The following is a 21,818-nucleotide window of genomic DNA, read 5'->3' on the forward strand; positions in this document are numbered from 1 at the left end:
AGCTCCGCTCACATGCCCCAATCGCCACCCCTAACAATCACCGCATCAAAATTACATATAATAATGCTTTATTTTATATTTTAATTATACTATGACGGTTCAAATTAATATCTAATTCAATTGGCTAATATTTATAGGCAAAATTAAACATTAGGAGTGTGGGCTTCTCCTAACCTATAGGCAAAATCCAATAGAGGACCAACAAAGACTTGATAATTGGGCCGAATAATTAATCAAATTTCTAAAAATGGAAAATTGTCCGGAAACAATAAACATCACTAAAAAGGCAGTGTCTTTTATTACTAAAACTAATAAAAAGATTTTACACCATAACTTCAACACACTAAAAAAAAAAAAAAAAAAAAAACACACTAAAAGCGAAGAGCATACGTGGCCGCCTTCAACACGCGGAAAATTCAGAGTCCACGGCGGATGATGACGTCAGCCACCGCAAGTGGGGGCGATACGGTGTCTGCTCCTCCGCAATCCGACGGTGGGCCGTCCACCTCACATTACTCAGCTGCCAACTCAAACTGCATGAGACGTGTCATCGTACTACTGTCCATTATCACTTTACCCACCTCTCCCCACCAAATGACAATTGCCCACATTTTACCCACCTTATTACAAATATGCCACTAATAATAATAATAATAATTACCTATTTTATTTTTATTTATAACTAGTTTTTTGTTTTTTTTAATAAACTGAAATGTTTCTATCAACAAAAAAAGATAAAAGAAAAAATAAATTCCATTCCAGCACAAACAGTTAATTACCAGTTTACCACTTACCAGTCTTCTTTATATATATATAATAGGAAAGAAACCCCCAAATCTCACATGTGGCGCGTCTATTCAAGGTTGTTAAATTAACTCTCTCGAAACGTACAAAAAGCTTCAACCCCACCCCTCTCTCTCTCTAGAAAATCCTCCGTCGCTCCAGAACAACCGTCGATGGCGGCCAGCTTTGCCGGCGCCGCCACCGCCTCCTCTAATACGGTCGTCAAGCACATCCCATTTTTTGGTCCCAAGCCGACCTCACTGGTCACACCGTCGTTACTTCTTTCCCCCTCCGTCCTGAAATTCCATCGAATTTTGACATTGAAGAAGAAGAAACCTAAATTGGCGATTTGTTTTGTGCTGGAGGATAAAACTAAAACGTTGAGCACCAGCACCAGCAGCAGCGGCGGCGGCGGGACGCAATTGGAGTTTCCCGATTCAAGCGGCGAACAGAGCGTCGACCAAATCTCCGCCGCGGCGGCGGCGCGGGTGGCGGAGAAATTGGCGCGTAAGAAGTCGGAGAGGTCAACCTATCTGATTGCGGCCGTTATGTCGAGTCTAGGAATCACTTCCATGGCAATCGTAGCTGTCTATTACAGATTTGCTTGGCAAATGGAGGTAAATCTCCAATCCCTGCTACTTTCTGCAACTGCTTTTTGCCGGTTAATTTCGTAATTAAATTTTTTATATAAATTTGTTTTTTATATATATAAATTAAAAAAAATATGTATATTGCGGTGCAGGGTGGAGAGATACCATATGCAGAAATGTTTGGTACATTCCTACTCGCCGTCGGTGCTGCCGTAAGCTCTCTCTCTCTCTCTCTACTAATTTAATTTAACAATTTTTGAATTCAAACTTAATTAAAATCATCTTCGAATTTTCGCTTTTTCCTTTTTTTTTTTTTTTTTTTATTTAAAATTTGTCATTTTGGTTGATATTGGTAATTCAGGTGGGAATGGAGATGTGGGCAAGATGGGCACACGAAGCCCTGTGGCACGCCTCGTTGTGGCACATGCACGAGGTTTGTATGCCAATGCTTACTAGGAAAATTTAATTCAACAATAATTAAATTTTTAATGATTGTTTTCGAATTTTATGCGAATTAATTAATTGGACAAAATGTTTATAAAATTGGTCAACCAACAATTAATTTTTGTTTATGTAAGTGCAGTCACACCATAAACCAAGAGAAGGAGCTTTTGAACTAAACGATGTTTTTGCGATAACTAATGCTGTTCCCGCAATTGCCCTCCTCTACTACGGTTTTTACACTAAAGGCCTCATTCCCGGCCTCTGTTTTGGTGCTGTAAGTAATTTACTTTGAAAAAACTGCCGCAAAGGGTATTATTGTCATTGAGAGAAATAAAATTTGAATTATTGGGCCTTTTGTTTGGTTATACAGGGCCTTGGGATAACGGTTTTTGGAATGGCCTATATGTTCGTCCACGATGGTCTCGTCCACAGGAGATTCCCGGTGGGGCCCATTGCTAATGTACCCTATTTTAGAAGAGTTGCCGCTGCTCATCAGGTATTCTATAGTAATAAAATTAATAAATTTAATTTGATTTTTAGAGGGAAAAAAACAACAGAAAAAGAGTACCCTTTCGACTACTCCTCTTCTTAGTGAGAGTAAAGTATTGTAAAACGACAGTTAATATGAATGATTTTTAATACTGAATGGACAATTGATTTGAAAGGGACGGTTAATTGTCGACAATGTTATATATACTTAACGTTAATTAGCTCATCTAGTTCACATTTTCAAGATTATCTTGTTGCATATGGTATTGTATTCTTCTTCGTTTAATTGTTATAATCTGATCGCTATTATTTTTGTTCGACTTTTGTGATCCTCAGCTTCATCACTCGGAGAAGTTCAACGGGGTCCCATATGGATTATTTTTAGGACCTAAGGTAGTTCTTTTTTTTTTTTAAATACGATTTTGGATATAATCAAATAAAATTATCAAAATTTTTGAATAATGTATTATTTTGAATTGAATGCTTAATTAATCTTCGCGTTATGTGCAACGAACGGTGCAGGAACTTGAAGAAGTAGGAGGGTTGGAAGAGCTGGATAGGGAAGTTAGCAGAAGAATTAAAATGTCCAAGAATTTATGATAGTTTTTTTAACCTAATTGGGAATTGTTTTTCAGTATATATAGAGAAAAAATAGATATACCAAAATGATTGATTACTGGTGTATTCCAGTGCTTGTGGTGAAAAGCTACTATGTTAAATAAAAATTTGGGGCTGTTAATTAAATGTAAATTTTGTGCCCTGTTTGTGATGCTATAAAAAATTGGAAAATGGAAACTTACAAATGTTGAAATCAACTAAAATAATTGATTAAATTCCAAACTAAAAGCCATTTTTTTGAAGTATAAATATCTATATCTGTGTTATTGTGATTGGTGGTCAAGTAGACCTACCAATTTGCTCTACATAATAAAAATAAAATTAAACAAGATGCTTAAAATTGTAGAGCCGAAGCCCTTCCCTCCAAAAGTTTTGACCTGGAATTTCTAGAAATACTATTTAATGACCTCCAATATTCAATCTTTATTTATTTATTTATTGAAGTACCTTTTTCTTTTGCTCTTGGTTGACTATTTTAAGGTTATTTAAAATAATAATAATAATAATAATAATGTATGAAAAAGGGAGGAAATGGAAGAGGAGGTGGAATTAGATTACTTGGGATAGTTTTGCACTCAACTTTTCAAATAATATGTATATCTATATACTATTAACGTATGAAATAAGAATTGTTAATATTCCTAGATTGCTTGGAAAAGGATGTTCCAATAAATTATATGAAATCTTTATGTTTAGTTATTAATCCAAAAGATCTTTAAGCTCACCCAAACATCTCACCAGGCCAATCTCTCTCTCTCTCTCTCTCTCTCTCTCTCTCTCTCTCTCTCTCTCTCTCTCTCTCTCTCTCTCTCTCTCTCTCTCTCTCTCTCTCTCTCTCTCTCTCTCTCTCTCTCTCTCTCTCTCTCTCTCTCTCTCTCTCTCTCTCTCTCTCTCTCTCTCTCTCTCTCTCTCTCTCTCTCTCTCTCTCTCTCTCTCTCTCTCTCTCTCACACACACACACACACACACACACACACTAACTATTCATCGAACAAAAAAAACACACATTATTGTAAAAAGTCAATACCGTTTGCAATAACATTTAAAAATAAATAAAAAAACCAATAGCATTCATACGTGTCCATACTAATTGAATTAATTATCTTCTTCCTTAAAGAAAGAAATGAAAGCACCTCCCACTTTGTGTTGGTCTCTCATAATTCACCTATACGTGTTCAATTTTAATCAGACCACATACCAATTGCAAAAAATAAAATAATATGTTTTATATCTTAATCAGTCAAGTTATAAAGTGGATGATCCACTATACATATATTTATATTTGTTTGGGATAAAATAAATTAAGTAGCATGCAATAAGTTTATGAGTGTGAAAAGGACATTTTCGAATTTACATGAAAGTATATTTTGATTGAATCCACGCACACTTGGCTAAATTTTGACCTTAGTGTCAATTACAATATTTTTGTACTCCTATCATTTTAATACAACCATAATTCTAGTATTGAAATGTGCTTATGAAAAAATGTTATGCCGTTAGACTCAATTTTGATTGGCCCCGCCAAATATTTGTTGTCTTCGCTTTCTTAGCTTTCCATCATAATTTCACCAAAATTTGAATTATTTTCTTATTAACGGCCGTTGGGTCGAATTTTAGATCAAAACTAAGTTTTTGGATTCCTTTTTGTAAAAAGCAATTGCATAAAATCAATTTTTGAGGATAGAGTTTGCTAAAAATTATCCCAATAAAATTAGTTATTCTTGCGTCCAAATGTTTGCATTCGCCTTCACAGAAAACGTGTTTGAATTAGTATTGAACTTTCTTACTCTTTTATCTTTTTAAATACTTACAAATCACTAAATATTTTGTCCTCCTTTATATACAATATAGCAACAAATATGGACATCGACCCATGGTCCCATTACCTCTTAAAAACCTAGTATTTTATATCATGTTTTTTTTTTTTTAAATTTCCAAGTAATTTTGTTTTGTCGACTCTTTAGAGATTTTTTTTTATTTTTTTATTTTTAAAATCTAAATTTGGCCATATAAAGACAAAATTGCAGTTTTGCCACTGCAGCTAGTTAACCATGGTTACAGTTGGAAACCTAACTAATTTCAATTTTTTAACCAGGCCCAAAATTGTTACAGCCCATAGTTTGGTATCTCACATTTTAAGTAAATTGGGCCTTGGCCTTAACTTAATTTTGAGTAGATCGGGCCTTAATTTGGTATCTCACAGAGGAAGCCCGATAAAATCGGAGTTTCAAATGCCTTGTCAATTTCGGCTCCAAAACCCAGCTTCTAGCTTGAAATTCGATCATGCAAATGGAGCTGCCGGCGTCGAATTCTCCGGCAATCCGTCGTTGTTCCTCGAAATCGCTGCCTCCGGTGAATTCACATTCCAGATGCGGAATGCAGTGTCGGAAAGTGGTTGATGTATCCCCTCCATCTCTCTCCAGAATTCGGAAACCCTCTCGCAGAATCTCGGCCTCTGCTAATTTTCCCTGCGATGAACATTTGGAACCGCAATTTGGAAGGAAGAAATGGTTTCACTTCGTCGGCGTCGGAGGAAGCGGATTATCTGCTCTTGCTATGCTTGCGCTTAAGCAGGTATGTATTACTCGTATATCCAAAGTTCATTATTCATACTGTTTTGTGTGCTCTATATAACCTAAATAGTGAAGCTACATTGAAAATGTCGATAGGGTCAAGTGGTTAGCGGTTCGGATATAGCGTGGAGTGGATATATGGATGCATTAAAAGAAGCCGGCGCATCGCTTTATATTGGTCACTCGGAAACGAATTTGCAGGGAAACGGGGATGTATTGAGTTTACCTGATGCAGTTGTTGTTTCGAGTGCTATTCCACCGGGGAATGTGGAGATTTTGTTTGCCAAATCTTGTGGAGTACCTGTGTGAGTTATGGATGCTTGAATTTGTTCAATTTTATCTTCGCTTTTTGTTGTGCATTTGTTCTTAGTGAATGGAAATTTCGTGTTTTAGGTATAAGCGAGGTGCATGGTTGGGGAAGATAACCGAGGATTATAATTTGATTGCTGTCAGTGGCAGCCATGGTAATCTCATTCTCTGACATGCAGGGATGAATAGGAAATTTGATAGAGGCTAAGATTCAGTGGGATAGGAATAAGTACGATTTCCTGTAGCACTCGAAATCAAACTCGAAGATGTAGTTTCCGTACTTATGGTGAGGCAAGGATGAGAAGGAGTAACAGAACAATAATCTGATAGAAGAAATAAATTAATGGAAGAAGCGAGTATGGGAAGGAAATTAGTTTCATTTTGTTGTAATTCAGTTGAAGTTGAGTGTGAAATTATTTGAATATACTGACAATAGGAAAAAAAGATAATCTGAAACAAGCATGCTTTCCACATTGGCTCGTGGAGCGAATTTAGCCTGCTACAGTACTACTACGTAGTATTGCACTTACTAAACATTGACATAGCTTATTTTCACTTACAGGAAAGAGTACCACAACAAGTATGCTTGCTTATGTATTAAAGGCTATGGGAGATGATCTTACAGTTGTGATCGGGGCACAGGTTCAACAGGTATTGGTCAGCTTCAGTGGAGAAGTGGATTTTTTGGTGATACATGAAAACATGCTTTTCCTTAAATCTTTTCTGCATTTCGTTTTGTTGTGTGGGTGACATGTATCTTTTATTTAATTGGCAGCTAATATGCTATTGCATACTTCATTAACATGTCCAACATTGATCCTACGATTCTGCAGTTTTCTGGAGCTAATGTTATTCATGGGCATGGTCGCAACTTTGTACTGGAGGTAAGGTACTCAATTATTTACCACTGGTCCATTTTGTGCATATAAATGGTGTAGTTTTGCCTGAATTACCTTAGTAGGATGAATACTGATAACGGTTAGTTCTACTCCAATGTTTTTATTTATGGAAAATAAATCTAATTTTGCTAATAAACAATAACTAAACTCTTGTATGAAGGATATTCAATTCTTTTATTTCCTTATTGGAACTATAGAGCTTCATTTTCAATGTGCTACTAAAACATCCACAAATCTTGTGATTACTAAATTTCAGTGATATGATTGATGTAGGCTGATGAATATGATGCTTGTTTCCTTGGATTATCACCTCATGTAGCCATAGTAACAAATGTGGACTGGGAGCATGTTGATATATTTCGAGATGAGGTTCAGCTCAGTTTTGACTACTCAGCACAAGTTATCAATATTTTAACTTTGGCCTACTTTCTGATACTAGTTTTCATCACATTAGGACGCTGTCATAGAAGTTTTTAGGAAGTTCCTTGGCCAAATAAGAACTGGTGGGCACCTAATACTGAATGGGGATAGGTATGTATCACCATCTTTTATGGTTTATTATTCATTTTCTATGCTAGGTTCCTCTTCATGCTGACATGATCGTAAATTTCACTATTAAGCAACACCAAGTAAGGCGAAACCTCTCTGCAGGCATGACCATAACATAGATGCTTTTTCTCTGCTGAATCTCCCAAAAGAAATATCTGAAGCTCTTGATGATACGGAGTCTCTCTCCGCCTACCTATGCAGCAGCAGATACAAAATTACAACCTTTGGCATGTCAAGTTACAATGACTGGCAGGCATCATCAGTTTCTTCAAACTCCATCGGTGGTTGTGACTATAAACTGGTAGGCTTGCTTTCGTAATTTAAAAGACCCTGTTAGATGTTGAATATTAGCACTATGCTGCAACATCTCCTAAATTTTATTTCCACTTCTTGAAAAGAATGATATTGCATTTCTTAATGGTGTTATCCATGCTGTTTTTCCAGTGCCACAAGGGACGAGCTGTCCTTGACATCAGCTTACAAATACCAGGAGTTCATAATGTTCTTAATTCGTTAGCGGTGAGTAAGAGTGGTAAGGAATTTCAAAAAATTTCCGGTTTTAGTTTGGTTCTTCTCCTAGATCTGTGGGTTTATTAGTCATGGTAACTTTGTTGAATCTGATTGCTTTTTTTCTGATTTACTGTACATTTCCTAGCCTGCAGGTTATTGCTGCATTGAGTGCTATACTCGGTGATGAAAGACAAGTTTATGAATCAATTCATATGGTGAAGTCACATTTAAAAAATTTCAAAGGTGTTTCCAGACGTTTTGAGTTCATCGGTGCAATTCATGGATACCATATTTTTGATGATTATGCTCACCACCCCACTGAAGTCCGTGCTGTTCTTCAAGCAGCAAGAAAGATGTTCCCCTCAAAAGAGCTTCTGGTGGTTTTTCAGCCTCACACTTACAGGTTTCTATTTGACACCGCACATTTCTCTCCATCTTGTTTGATTCTCAGTTGAAGGACTTGTGATTAATGGTCCTTTTTTTGCAGCCGCTTAGCAGCAATGAAGAGCGAGTTTGCCTCTTCATTTACTGAAACGAATCGAGTTATAATTACAGAGGTATTAGCGTTGATACTAGAAAGATTACCAAGCAACATTGGTGACGATTCATATTCTGACCATTGACAACAGATTTATGCTGCCAGGGAAGCTAACTTTTGGAGTATCAGTGGAGAGGATCTGGCTAGGTCCATAACCAGCCCTCCTTGTGATTTTATCCCATGCCTGGTAAACTTTTGCTTTCAGCCCATATGGATTCGAATACCATAATTCTAGCTACAAGGGCTTCATTCCCAGAGCAGAATTTCTCTCTTGGGAAGCGCTTGACCTTGTGAAATCACTTGGATTTTTATATGGCTCAAGTACTATCAGAATAATCAATAATAAAGAATGAAATTCAATTTAGAGAAGTTCAGTACCTTAAAATCAAAACCTAATGCTGTCCATTTATTGAGATATTGTGCGAATTTAGTTCGCACCTGCATATTAACCCAACTCACAAGGATTGTGGAAAACTGTCTCCATTTTGGGAAATGATATTACAGATTCATATGGACTTTTTATCTCGAATATAGGAACTGCCCTTCATATGACAGCTTGCCCAGTTCCGTTTCCAAAGTTGTTAGATATTTTTATTGGAGAACTAACATGAAAATTACGATAATTCTCTATTCGATTTACAGGGTTTGTTTATAACTGAGGGTACTGTATTGGTTTTATCAGGACAATGTGGTGGATAGGTTGGTGGATATGGTATCCAAGGATCCTTGTCATCAGATGGTCATCTTGACACTTGGAGCAGGTAACGAGTCGTTTATGTAACTGCCTATCAATTATAAGGTCTACTTCTACAGGCAAACAGGCAAAGGTTGAACTTTCATGCTGTTCTACTTTTGATTGAATAGGCGATATAACTACTGTCGGACGAAAGCTGCTCAAAAAATTGCAGCAAATCTTTAAGTAATTCATTCAACCCAACAATCGCTCAGGTAAAGCTCAACTGAAAAATCTGCAGCATACCACACTGAAAAATCTGCAGCATACCACACGTAACGGCAGCCAAGAGCAAGTGGAATTTGTATTCAACAACAAACACGAAAGGGGAAACCAGGATACGGTAATCAGGGAAAGACACAAAATTGGATTGTAATTATTTCCAAGGTCTTGGAATAATCTAGAAATCATTATACATGAGAATCGCCGTGCCAATCTCTAGATGTCAACAAAGAACCAATGAATATGTTATCGAAGTCATTTTCCAGGTGGCTATATGTATGAAGCTATCCAAAAACCAGGAACAATAATTAAAGCACAAAGATATAGCAAAATTCTCTCTTTGATAATAAATGAATACATTGAAGAACATACCTCTATAGAATCAAATATTGAAAGAGTTCTCATCCAAGAAGTAATTATGCTTCTAAGCATATAACACACTCACCCACATTGATCAATGATCACAACTAAAACTACCGAGTCTTACCATAAACCAAAATCTCCAGCTTCCGAAACACAAATCCCGTGAAATAATGAAAACAAACGAAACAAACATTGGCAAACCTTCACTTCCTACTATACAAAATTACTCCGGAAATAAGGAAAAAAGATGGAGCCACCACCGCATTACTCTACCCTCCAAAGAATGAGAAAAACCCGCGTTTCTTGGGTTCCTCCTCCATCATCACCGCCTTCATGCTATCCTGCTCCACCAATCTCCAAGCAGCCTGCTCGAACGCCAATCCTGCCAAAGCAGGCGGCTTATTCAGAACCAACGGATACCCTCTATTTGTGCTTCTGATCACCTCTGTATCCTCAGGGATCACACCCAACAATGGTAGCCCTAGCATTTCTTGAACATCCAAAACCGACATCATATCTTCCCCTTTAATCATATCAGTCCTTACCCTATTCACAATCATCTTAATATCCCTTATCCCATCACACTCCAACAAACCTGTCACCCTGTCTGCGTCTCTTAGGCTCGTGATATCTGGGGTGGTCACCAGCACCGCCTCGTTCGCCGGAGTGATTGCGGTGATGAAGCCGGCGTCGATTCCGGCCGGACAATCGATTAGTATGAAATCAGGTGCGCCTTCTTCTCGGTTTTTGAGGGCTTCCACCAGCCAAATTAGGGCTTTTCCGCCGAACCCTAGGGGGAGTTTGGAGCGGGGTTTGGAGATGCAGAGGAGTTCGAAATTCGACCACCGCTTGTCCCGAACTAGGGCTTGATCGAGGCGGCAGTCTCCGTTGAGCACCTCGACGACGGTGTAGTTGACGCGGTTTTCGAGGCCGAGGAGGAGGTCGAGGTTGCGGAGGCCAACGTCGGCGTCAATGGCGACGGCGGAGAACCCGAGGCGGGCGAGGGAGAGGCCTATGTTGGCGGTGGTGGTGGTTTTCCCCACCCCGCCCTTGCCGGAGGTGATGACCACCACTCTCGGCGTTTCTCCCGAGAGCTGCGGCTTGCGATTGTACTGGAGGAGGGAGTGGATTGGGGTTAGGGTTTTGGGTGGTCTTTTGAAGGGCTTTTTGGGGCGGAAGTGGATCGGAGACGGTTTAGCAATGGTCTGGAGAGATATCATTGCTCGGATTGGCTTTCGCCGGAATATCTGCAACTCCGGCGGCCTCGCAATGTGCGTTTCTGTGTGTGTGGTTGGAATCTGGAATCTGGAAATTGTGTTGAGTGGAAATGGGAAATGGCGACTGAGTTCAGTATAGAGGAAGAAGTTAAAAGCTGCTGCGAAACAGTGGAATATCTAGGCTAACGTAAATATCATCTTGGTACCCATAGTTTCTCACTATTAGTTTTAGTGCCCATATATTTACAAATAGTTCAAACTGCCCCCATTGTTTTCCACTATTAACAAAAAAACCCATGCACAATCCCATATATTTACAAATAGTTCAAATTGCCCCCAAATCAATACTATCAATATTTTCAAATCATTTCATTGTTTTTCTTTTAACAGTTAACACTTAATTGGATCATATTATATTATAATAATTAAATTAGTAGTTGTTCTAAATTGAATTTCCAAAAGTGGGGGCCAAATAAGAAAAAGTCAGAAATTCTGGATCACTCTCCATTAACCGACACGTGGCAATCTCCTCCTTTTTATTCCAATACTACCCTTCCTTCTCCTACTCATCCCCGTCTCTTTGCCTCACCGGCAATCTCATGTGATCAGTTATTTTATCATCATCTTCTCTCTCACACACAACACGCACTGATTACAGAAAACAGACGATCTCTAAAATACCATTGATTTCTCGGGGAGCCCCTTCTTTTTTCTCCTCCAATTGTCTGAAGCAGGTTTGCTTTATTTCCACTCCAAACTTTGGTCTTTTAGATTTTTATTTTTGGATTTATGTATCTAATTCTGCTGTTTCTTATGTGAATTTTCTGATCCGATGCTAAATAATGTATATCCCGATTGGTTTTTGTTGTAATTTGAGATTTAGGCATCCGGTTACAGTGGATCGCGTGTCAAATGATAGGGTTTTCTGTAATTGGTTGAATTAACTTAGGGTTTTATTTGTGGATCTTTCTGTAAGGTTGTCTGTGGGTGATAAAGTTTTCATTTTTTTCTGGATCTGTAATTTGTTGATTAATTGCGATGCCACGGAGCTTGAATTATTGAATATGACGTAGAGGTAATGGAGTGGAATGGATTTTTGGTGTCATTAGTTGGTTTATCTATTTGCTGATTCAATTTAGGATCTTTTCATTGAGATAATGGAAATGTAGATATTTAGTACAGTGGATTAGTAGTAGTTTTAGTATGTATGCCTGTGTTTTACCAGAAGAATTTAAGTTCACCAGTTATTTGATATCTCTGTTTTTTTGAATCTTGAATGGATTATAGGATTTTTGTCGCGATTTGGATATTGTCGTGTTGCAACCACTCCAATGGCTTATGATAGGTTACAATATTGTTTTGCCGACACGTGGTGATTCCTTTTTTACGTTAGTGTAATGGTATTTAACAGAATCTTGAGATTGTCGTTTTTCTTGATACTTCTTTATTTGGTGGCGTTTAGTGCTTCTTTTTTTCGTCACTGTCAATTGTGGTTTTCTTTCTGGAATGACGGCGTACTTTTTGTCGGTCGAAGTGGCTTGTATGCTGAGTTTATTCTTGACTTTGTTTTGCAGGAGGGAAGGCCATGTGAATTGTTTGAAACTAAAAAAATAGTTACTCCATTAATAAGTCATTTTATTAAGTAGTTTGTTAATGGGTAGCAAGGGTTGTGGAAAATCGAGAACAATGTTGAAGAACGGGTTAGGAAGATCTTACCAATTTTCACTTCTTCTATCTCCTGTTATCTCTTTTTGGGAATGTAGTGTGCGTAAAATGAGGTACTCATTCAGACCTGAGTGGGTGTAGTGTTAGTTCGATATACTTAGCTTGCGTTTTTTTTTCTTTCTCTTTTTCCCGAGTTTTCATTTTCAGAGTTCATTAATTATTCAATAACAAGTTTTAAAAGAAAAAGGAAACATATATTTGATCAGATACTGTATACAAAATAGACAACTTTTTTATTAGGGAAGTAAAAGAAGTTAAGCAGATAGGAGAGTGTAGTATTAGGGTTATCATATCATGGACGGTTCTAAAGTAACAGCTGGCGTTAGGAAAGCCAAGAAGAAGCAGGTAAAAGACGAGCTCGACCGAATCAAACAAGCTGAGAAGAAAAAGAGGCGATTGGAGAAGGCTTTAGCTACTTCTGCAGCCATTCGCTCCGAACTTGAAAAGAAGAAGCAGAAAAAGAAAGAAGAACAAGAGAGGCTTGATGAAGAAGGTGCTGCAATAGCTGAGGCAGTAGCTCTGAATGTCCTACTCGGTGAAGACTCTGACGAATCAAGTAAGAATTGGGAATATTCTAGAAACATGGAGATTGTTCTTGGCAGAAGACAGGCATTGGTTCCTTACCGAGATGTGTCGAAATATTCGCTCGGAGATTTTGGATGGGTTTCTTCTGATCCGTATAGATACGAGTGCATGTGGAATAACCACTGGGGGAATTCGAATTTCATGGTCTCGTCTGATCCTCAATATTCTGCGGGCCAACTTGCTGCTCAGGCAGTTTCGTCACTTAAAATAGCCGATGATTCACAGGTGGATGCTTATGTGTTCAACCATATGTTAAGAGGGTAAAAAGGAAGAAATTCATTTCTAGATATGGTTTGGTCTAGTTGTGGTGATTGCTGTTGTTTCGAATAATGGTTCTGTGTATATATCTGAGAGAGCTTGGTCTTTATTACCCCTTTTATTATCCGGTGTCAAGATTGTATTACCGACATTTTCGAACTTCTCCGATTTTTAGTTTTTTTTCTGTTTGTTTTGATTACCTCAATTTTAGTTGTCTCTTTGAACTTTGCTGCAAGTGAATTATTATGAACCAGAGTCTGATGTCTGAATCAAAGTTAAAAATGAATAGCAACCTAAGAAAAGTAATATACAGTTGGAAACATTGTATAATTCCATGTCTGAATTATAGGCATACATTACAAAAACACTAGAGCTTAAATATATGTGGAAATTATATAAATGCACTCAATGGACAAGATTGGTTATCTGCCTTCATTGGTTATCAGCTGCGAAAAAACACGGCTGCTCGATATATCCGAAGTACCATCATCACTGTCCGCATCAACGCCACCACGCCTTGCCGGAACACCCATAGGTGGTGGTGTTACCGCCGCTTCGGAGCCATCATCAGCATCAATCCCATGTTCCCTTTTCCTTTCGTTCGTCTGAAGCTGATAAGCATACTCCAAATTCCACAAAACATCCCCCATAGTCGGCCTATCCACACCGTACTCAGCCAAACACTTCTCAGCCGTTTCCCCAAACTTCTTCAAAGAGCTCGGTTTTATCTCGTCCACAATAAAAGGGTCCACAATCTTCTCGATCAAACCCTTCTTTTGCCACTCCATTGCCCACTCTGCTAAATTGACTTCTTCCCTATTCAATAAAGGATCGACCGCCGGTCTTGCACAAAGCACTTCGAAAAGCACCACCCCAAATGAGTAAACGTCCGACTTATCCGTAAGCTGCTGCCTGCGAAAATACTCCGGATCCAAATACCCGAAACTACCCTTCACACCCGTACTAACATGAGTTTCATTCAGACAAGGGCCTGATTTCGAGAGACCAAAATCCGCCACCTTAGCAACATAATTTTCGTCGAGTAAAATGTTTGTTGACTTTATGTCACGGTGGATTATTCCTTGGGCGGACCCCGTGTGGAGGTAGTGGAGGCCTCTAGCTGCACCGATGCATATTTCTAGCCTCTGCTTCCATGGCAGTGGCTGCAGCGAATCAGAGCCGTACAGGTGGCTTCTCAGCGGACCCTTTTCCATGTACTCGTAAACGAGTATCATTTCGGATTGCTCTTCGCAGTAGCCCACGAGTGATACGAGGTGGCGGTGGCGGATTCTTGATAGGACGGCGATTTCTGTGTGGAATTCTGGGAGGCCTTGTCTTGAACCAGGCATGCCTCTTTTCACAGCAACTTTTATGCTGTTGCTTTCAAGAATTGCTTTGTAGACCGTACCGAAGCCACCCGAGCCGATTACTAGATTCTTGTCGAAATTGTTTGTAGCTGATTGAAGATCGGTAAAGGGAATCTTTAGACCGGAATATCCGTAGGGCCCAGGTGAAGCTAGGGATATTGTGGCGTGTGAGCTGGCGCCGTACGCTCGTAAAGAAGTCCATCCTGCACTTTCTGCACGTCTCGGTTTTGTCTTTTTCGGTCTTTTCTTCTTCTTGCATTTGAGCAAAGCTAGAATTGCAAGAAATACGAAACTTATTGCAAAAAACCCTCCAACCACCGAACCAACCACAATCCATGTGCTTTTCCCACGAGATTTGAGTGGTGAAGAAGATATAAAATCCACCATTCGCATAATCTCGACTCCATTAAGAATAGCGTTTTTCCTCAATGTGCTGCTTAAATCCGAAGGGCCGACGCTAATCCGAACGATATCCGAATCTTTCGCGTTCCTCACCACGAAGTCGATGTAATAAGGAGACGCGAGCTGATGAAACGCAAGAACGGACAAATCCACATCTTTGTACGCGGTGACCCCGTTTATGTATACGTTAAAGTACAACGTGTTGAGTGCAATGCTAACAATGTCGGAAAAATGCAAGCGGACCAAATGCATCGGATCATCGGCTCCCACCGGAAAATCCCACGTTATATTGAAGTGAAAAATCAGGCTGTCGTTGACTACATTCATTTGCTGCGCGGTCATGTACACATTATCGGGGGCGGTTTCTCGGGTTGCGCCGCCGAGTTCGTAATTCGGGGGGTCGTTCGTGGTGGCAACTTTGGCGGCTGTTTTCAAGACGAGGAAATCTTCATCCGGGATCCAAGTCCGCCAGAGTGTGTCGTTAAACGGGGTTAACTTAGGACCGCCGACGTTAATTCTGTGGACGGTTTCCAACACGTGGGAGGTGATATTCCGTTTGAATTCTTGGATTCCGTCAGGGTTGATTAACGCTATCCCAGCTGAGTCGACGAAGAAATCTTTCGGTACAGAGAAAAGTTCGATTGCGTTCACGTAAGCGAAACCGGAACCGGAACCGCCGCCGACAGGTGTGAACAGAATCTCAAGATCTTCTTCATCTACCGTAAAGAAGAACTCTTTGAGAACAGTGGAATTAGCGACGAAATTGGTTAGCAGAGAAACCCCATTTGCAGAAACGCTGAGCTTTCCATGGCTGAGATCGTAATTTAGGGATTTGAAAGGGGCAAAATGGAGACGCAGCAAGTGGGTCCAGTTGATGTTCTTGATATTGAAAGTGTAGGTTGAAGGTGAAGTGAAAACTCGGGCTGTGGAGTAGAGAAGAGGGGAATTGGGAGATGGGTTTTGGTTAGTGAGAGAAAGTGATTTACCTTCTGAGAGATGGGAAGAACCGTTCTCCGATGAATCTCCGGCGAAGTGGCGGTTGTCGACAAGTGTTGCGCCGGTGTCTGATCCGCAGTTGATGAGGTAGTTGTCTTGGGGTGTGAAAGCATTTGAGAGGATGAGGATTGAGAAATGTACAGACAGGTAGTGGAGAAGCTTCGCATCCATGAGTTAGTTGTCTGATTTTTTTTATTTTTTATTTTTTTTTGTTCCAAGAATGGTTTTTTATGAACAAGAATTAGAGAGATTGTTGGAGAAATTACCAAAGATTTGAACTTTTTTGAGAAATATTAGTGCTGATTACTGGATCAAGAAGAGGGTTTAATGCAATTTTTTTTTTTTTTTTAAAGAGTGGATTTTGTCAAGATAACACACTAGTATACTCATGAAATGCACTAATTGCAGTGGATGACAGAAAAAAACAGAGGTTTTAAATTGATGGGGTCATCACTTCTATACATGGTCCATCTGTTGAAAACCCAATTAAAAAAAATAAAAATAAAAAATAATAATTATGCAATAAACAGCAGAAAGTTTGACCTATGAAGCTCAAGCATGTGCAGGATTTAAAGGCCATTAAATGACATTACTACAAATTATTGAAAACTTGCACACTGGGAAAATAGTAATTTTTGTTTTTTTGCCAATTTATTAGTATCATGGATTTGCTAAAACTGTTTAGATTATTATTGTCAGCAGTAATTGCCAAAATTAGTGATTATATATGTATATATATAAGATGTAACAGAGTTTATTAAAAGTATAGTGATATGTGCAGAAACATTGTTCATTAAGGGGTTGCTACAGGTAAGTGGATACTAATTATATGACAATAAATAATCAAGAAACATTGAGTTCTGATTAATGGTTATATTTATGTCAAATATATAAATAAACTATTATATCAAGTTGTAGGATTACTGAAACACAGCATATATTTTTCTCTAGCAGCAGACAGCAGTCAGTGAATCTTTTGTGCATATGATGTGGTCTGAATTAGAAAATAAAACACGGCTTTTATCAGAATGTCGTGCATTAGAAACTACAGTTTTGCACATAACGAATACAAACTATATAAATTTCACAGGAATTTAGAAGATTATGTTGAATTTGTCAACGTATGGTGGACGTATAAGAAAATTAATAGTTTAGTGCGGTAGTTGTAATTACCCAAACATGTGGGGTATTTTCGTAATTACCTTAGATAAACAGTAAAAACTTTTTACCAGATGCAACTCTTTCAACTGAGTGTAGTGTATATCAGTATTGATTCATACTGTATGCCAGGGTAGCACCGGAGGAATGGCCGGAAAAATCCTCCTCTTCCAGCCCACTTATATCCCTCCGCCGCCGGCGCGGCGGTCCATCCTCTCCTCCCGCAGCGCCGCCTCCCAGATTCCAGATACTCACACCTCATCATTTCAAAATTCCCCACTCTCAACTTCTTCATCTGACAAATATAAAACCCTAAAAACAACTTCCCGGAATCCAGCTCGAAGTGTCGTCGCCAGATCGCAATTGAATTTTCCGATCATTTCTCCGCACGATCAATGGGGCACCTGGACTGCGCTTTTCGCCGCCGGCGCTTTCGGCATATGGTGAGCAATACAAAACCCTATTCAACAAAATCGAGAAATTGGTACTTCTTTTTTCCCCCAATTTATTTGAATTTCTCATAATTATGTTGTTATTTACATGAAAGGTCGGAAAAAACAAAGATTGGGAGCGCATTGAGTGGTGCATTAGTGAGTACTTTGGTGGGTCTGGCAGCAAGTAATTTGGGAATTATAGCAAGTGAAACGGCAGCTTATAACGTCGTTTTGGAATTTCTTCTGCCATTAGCAGTTCCTCTGCTTCTGTATAGAGCCGATATGCGCCGTGTAATAAAGTCAACCGGCACACTTCTGTTAGCTTTCTTGCTTGGATCAGGTACTTGTTCATTCATTGATTTCTGTAAAGTTGTAATCTTTGTAATTTTTATTTTTTGGGGGGACTAATTTGTAATTAACCCTTTCTTGACAGTTGCTACAACAGTGGGTACTCTTGTAGCTTACTTTCTTGTGCCGATGCGATCACTCGGTCAAGACGGTTGGAAAATAGCAGCTGCTCTAATGGGAAGGCATATCGGTGGAGGTAATCTATACAAATCTTTTGTTCGATATCGGGAAATTAATGTAGACTAGACGCTTAGTTGAAAGTATGTATACGTACATTGCGATGCAGCATAACCAATTTCTTCTCGATTTATATGGTATGGATAAACATGATGCTTTTTTTTGTTGTGTAGCTGTCAATTACGTCGCTATATCCGAAGCCCTCGGTGTATCTCCTTCAGTATTAGCTGCCGGGCTAGCAGCAGATAATGTTATTTGTGCAATATACTTCACCACTTTATTTGCTTTGGCATCTAAAATACCCTCCGAATCGTCATCTCCAACACCTGGTGCGTAAATACTATTCTGAAATCACCTATTAAAATACACGTGCATTAAGGGGGAAATTGTCATCTTGTCCGAAATGACTGAATTCTTCTAACATATGGAAAATGCAGGTATTAATGAAGAATCGGAATCGGATAATAAACTACCTGTACTGCAAACTGCAACTGCCGTCGCCGTATCGTTCATTATATGCAAAATCGCCACTGTCTTGACAAAGCATTTTGGGATACAAGGAGGTACACTTCCAGCCATAACAGCTATCGTTGTTGTACTAGCAACCTCGTTTCCAAATCAGTTCGCTTACCTGGCGCCATCTGGCGAAGCTATGGCACTGATACTAATGCAGGTCAGCTAATTAATCCTTAAAATAAAATCATTTTTTTCTCAACGTCATTAAATTTACGATTTTTCGTTTCAGGTGTTTTTTGCTGTGATTGGTGCGAGTGGGAGCATAAGGAATGTGATAACAACAGCACCGAGTATATTCTTGTTTGCCCTAATCCAGATTGGGGTACATTTGGCTGTGATTTTAGGATTGGGGAAGTTGTTTAGGTTTGATCTGAGGCTATTGCTTTTGGCGTCGAACGCTAACGTCGGGGGCCCCACAACAGCTTGTGGAATGGCGACCGCAAAAGGATGGACTTCACTAATTGTGCCTGGTATTCTTGCTGGCATATTTGGGATTGCAATTGCTACTTTTCTTGGCATTGCTTTCGGACAAGCTGTTCTTAGATTTATGTGAAGGATTCAATCAATTTCATTTGCCTTTGCTTTCTAGGATATATTTATTACATTGATTGATTGGGGTTTTATTCAAGATTGGTCAGGCCCAATTCGGACACGTGGCCCATAGCCCACAAAATTCCGAATTTTATTTATTTATTTTAGTATCAAGAATTTCAATTTTGGAATCTAATTATTTACTTAAGTCTTAAAGTCATATAATCTTACTGAATTAATCTGATAAATTTTATTGATTATCAAAAGGAAGAAAAAAAATACAATCTGATAATTTTACAAATATTACTGAAATCACCCCACTATCATCCTCAAATTGCTGAATATTTTTTACCAATTATATGTGGACTGCATGCCACGTGGCCCAATAAAAGTACGAGAATGATTCAGCTTTGGCAAAGTCAGCAGAATTATCATTTCACAGAGCACAGAGCCAAATAATCTGAAATGGCAGCCTCAAGGTTACCGTTACACCTAGTGGCACTTGCATCATCTCCATCTCCATCACACTCAACTTTCTGCATCAAAATTAACAATGGCGCCAAATTTCCGTACAAACAGCAATCCGACACAGGTGAATCTAATTTACCAAACACAATTACCCACAGGGGCAGATCCTGGAAAGATTCTTTAACTGTCAAGAAATCCCACTTAAACAACTCACCAATTGTTGTTTCTCCGAGTGACCAATGGGGTATCTGGACTGCCCTTCTCGCCGCCGCCACTTTCGGGCTCTGGTATTATCTCAATCTTCTTGTTTTATTTTTTCTGAAATATATTCTAGAGAGATAAAACAATGGATAATGAAATTGTTTCGTTTATGTGGGACCCATTGTCCGAAGGTCAGAGAAGACGAAGATTGGGAGCATGGTTAGTGCTGCATTAGTGAGTATTTTAGTTGGGCTTGCAGCCAGTAATTTGGGGATTATCCCGCACGATGCGCCTGCTTATTCGGTGGTGTTTCGATACTTGCTGCCGTTGACAATACCGTTGCTACTCTTTAGAGCTGATTTGCGGCAAGTTATACGGACTACAGGGACTTTGTTCTTCGCTTTCTTGCTTGGATCAGGTCTATTAATTTCTTTACACTTCGTCGGATTATATCTGCAACCTTGTTAGTCCCATTTGTTCAATTGTTTCGTTCGATGTTTCAGTGGCAACAGTTGTCGGAACAACAGTGGCGTTCCTTATGGTTCCCATGAGATCCCTTGGTCCCGATAACTGGAAAATAGCTTCCGCTTTGATGGGTAGTTATATCGGTGGAGGCAAGTTTTTTTCTTTTTTTTTCTTTTTTTTTTTTTTTTTTTTTGTAACTCCGTTGGGTCTCGTCTTACGACCTTCTTAAATATTACTAGATTCTTTCGTCATTTGTTAAATAAAAGAACAAGCCCATGGTAATAATAGTTTGTTTATGGTTCACACAGCAATAAATTACGTTGCGATATCTGAGGCACTCGGTGTTTCTCCATCGGTTATTGCTGCCGGTGTAGCAGCAGACAACGTTATTTGTGCTCTGTATTTTCTTCTGTTGTTCACGTTGGCCTCCAAAATACCTCCCGAGTCTGCAACAGTGACTGACGGTATGTAAAACTAGAAATATATCAGATAAAAAAAAAACGAGTGTTTTTGTTCGACTTTGATCATATTTATATAAAAAGATATAGTGGAATTCAGTTTCAGTACAGTCTGTGCAGCTGATTCTTCATGTCCGGAGTCGAGCAAGAGCAAACTTTCAGTGCTCCAAATGGCAACAGCAATTGCCGTTTCCTTTTCTATTTGCAAAACTGCGAATTCTATCACTAAAACATTCGGAATTCAAGGAGGAGAACTTCCTGCAGTGACTGCTATTATTGTCATGTTAGCAACTTTTTTTCCGAGTTTCTTTCGCCACCTGGCACCTGCTGGTGATCTTTTCGCTCTAGTACTAATGCAGGTAACTAAATATTTTACGTACTTTAATTTTTTAATTTTTTTTTCAATTTTTTTAATGTGGTGAAAAGAATACTTTTCGAAACAGGTATTTTTTGCTGTTCTTGGAGCGAGTGGGAGCTTGTGGAACGTAATAAACACAGCTCCCAGTATATTCTTGTTCGCCTTTATTCAAGTCACTGTCCATCTTGTAGTAATACTCGGGCTCGGAAAATTATTTCGGATTGATCGAAAACTATTGTTATTGGCATCAAATGCTAATATTGGAGGTCCCACAACGGCATGTGGAATGGCCACAGCAAAAGGGTGGGGCCCGTTAGTTGTACCTGGAATTCTCGTTGGAATATTTGGTATATCGATTGCTACATTTCTCGGTATCGGTTTTGGTATGCTAGTCCTCAGACACATTTGATCATCCGTAAAAACTTCTTTGTTTTCAATTTATTTCATTTGAGTACGTAGCCTTGTACATTATGATTTGACAATTCTCGACAATTACAAAACCCTGTTTCGTTTAACATTTAGATTTACCGATCTA

General features: G+C 39.0%; 7 protein-coding genes across 9 annotated transcripts; 5 read left to right on the top strand and 2 right to left on the bottom strand.

Moving 5' to 3' along the window:
* The first annotated feature begins 694 nt into the window (after window positions 1-694).
* LOC105971900 (beta-carotene hydroxylase 2, chloroplastic) lies at window positions 695-3,056 on the top strand. Its single transcript, XM_012996823.2, has 7 exons — window positions 695-1,400; window positions 1,526-1,585; window positions 1,735-1,806; window positions 1,957-2,091; window positions 2,188-2,313; window positions 2,643-2,699; window positions 2,829-3,056. The coding sequence occupies exons 1-7, from the start codon at window positions 957-959 to the stop codon at window positions 2,904-2,906; spliced, it is 972 nt and encodes a 323-aa protein (XP_012852277.2). The 5' UTR covers window positions 695-956; the 3' UTR covers window positions 2,907-3,056.
* A 2,076-nt stretch (window positions 3,057-5,132) lies between these two features.
* LOC105971621 (uncharacterized) lies at window positions 5,133-9,623 on the top strand. 2 transcript variants are annotated; one of them, XM_088819263.1, is made up of 14 exons: window positions 5,134-5,497; window positions 5,593-5,801; window positions 5,890-5,960; window positions 6,368-6,456; window positions 6,639-6,689; window positions 6,978-7,073; window positions 7,159-7,235; window positions 7,356-7,554; window positions 7,698-7,772; window positions 7,916-8,166; window positions 8,251-8,320; window positions 8,393-8,488; window positions 8,984-9,062; window positions 9,166-9,623. In XM_088819263.1, the coding sequence occupies exons 1-14, from the start codon at window positions 5,207-5,209 to the stop codon at window positions 9,222-9,224; spliced, it is 1,713 nt and encodes a 570-aa protein (XP_088675389.1). In that variant the 5' UTR covers window positions 5,134-5,206; the 3' UTR covers window positions 9,225-9,623. The 2 variants fall into 2 exon arrangements, 1 of the variants encoding a protein (XP_088675389.1); XR_016031652.1 differs by lacking the exon at window positions 9,166-9,623 and having other exon boundaries at window positions 5,133-5,497; window positions 8,407-8,488; window positions 8,984-9,038.
* MIND (septum site-determining protein (MIND)) lies at window positions 9,581-11,069 on the bottom strand. Its single transcript, XM_012996473.2, has one exon. The coding sequence runs from the start codon at window positions 10,837-10,839 to the stop codon at window positions 9,889-9,891; it is 951 nt and encodes a 316-aa protein (XP_012851927.2). The 5' UTR covers window positions 10,840-11,069; the 3' UTR covers window positions 9,581-9,888.
* A 241-nt stretch (window positions 11,070-11,310) lies between these two features.
* LOC105971778 (uncharacterized) lies at window positions 11,311-13,609 on the top strand. Its single transcript, XM_012996663.2, has 2 exons — window positions 11,311-11,570; window positions 12,411-13,609. The coding sequence occupies exon 2, from the start codon at window positions 12,856-12,858 to the stop codon at window positions 13,408-13,410; it is 555 nt and encodes a 184-aa protein (XP_012852117.2). The 5' UTR covers window positions 11,311-11,570; window positions 12,411-12,855; the 3' UTR covers window positions 13,411-13,609.
* Window positions 13,610-13,669: 60 nt separating this feature from the next.
* Window positions 13,670-16,703, bottom strand: LOC105971777 (Protein kinase superfamily protein). The gene has a single exon (XM_012996662.2). It carries the CDS (start codon window positions 16,338-16,340, stop codon window positions 13,827-13,829), a length of 2,514 nt encoding a protein of 837 aa, XP_012852116.2. The 5' UTR covers window positions 16,341-16,703; the 3' UTR covers window positions 13,670-13,826.
* A 647-nt stretch (window positions 16,704-17,350) lies between these two features.
* Window positions 17,351-19,529, top strand: LOC105971807 (uncharacterized). The gene is made up of 6 exons (XM_012996705.2): window positions 17,351-17,770; window positions 17,875-18,101; window positions 18,195-18,305; window positions 18,460-18,615; window positions 18,724-18,959; window positions 19,032-19,529. The coding sequence occupies exons 1-6, from the start codon at window positions 17,475-17,477 to the stop codon at window positions 19,353-19,355; spliced, it is 1,350 nt and encodes a 449-aa protein (XP_012852159.2). The 5' UTR covers window positions 17,351-17,474; the 3' UTR covers window positions 19,356-19,529.
* A 130-nt stretch (window positions 19,530-19,659) lies between these two features.
* Window positions 19,660-21,798, top strand: LOC105971806 (uncharacterized). 2 transcript variants are annotated; one of them, XM_012996703.2, is made up of 6 exons: window positions 19,660-20,088; window positions 20,194-20,420; window positions 20,506-20,616; window positions 20,776-20,931; window positions 21,037-21,284; window positions 21,369-21,798. In XM_012996703.2, exons 1-6 carry the CDS (start codon window positions 19,799-19,801, stop codon window positions 21,690-21,692), a joined length of 1,356 nt encoding a protein of 451 aa, XP_012852157.1. In that variant the 5' UTR covers window positions 19,660-19,798; the 3' UTR covers window positions 21,693-21,798. The 2 variants fall into 2 exon arrangements, with proteins under 2 accessions (XP_012852157.1, XP_012852158.1); XM_012996704.2 differs by having other exon boundaries at window positions 19,662-20,088; window positions 21,046-21,284.
* Window positions 21,799-21,818: the final 20 nt, after the last annotated feature.

The sequence above is a fragment of the Erythranthe guttata genome, chromosome 6, assembly GCF_056151865.1.
Source record: "Erythranthe guttata isolate IM_541 chromosome 6, IM_541, whole genome shotgun sequence".
In the NCBI taxonomy this organism is placed as follows: Eukaryota; Viridiplantae; Streptophyta; class Magnoliopsida; order Lamiales; family Phrymaceae; genus Erythranthe; species Erythranthe guttata.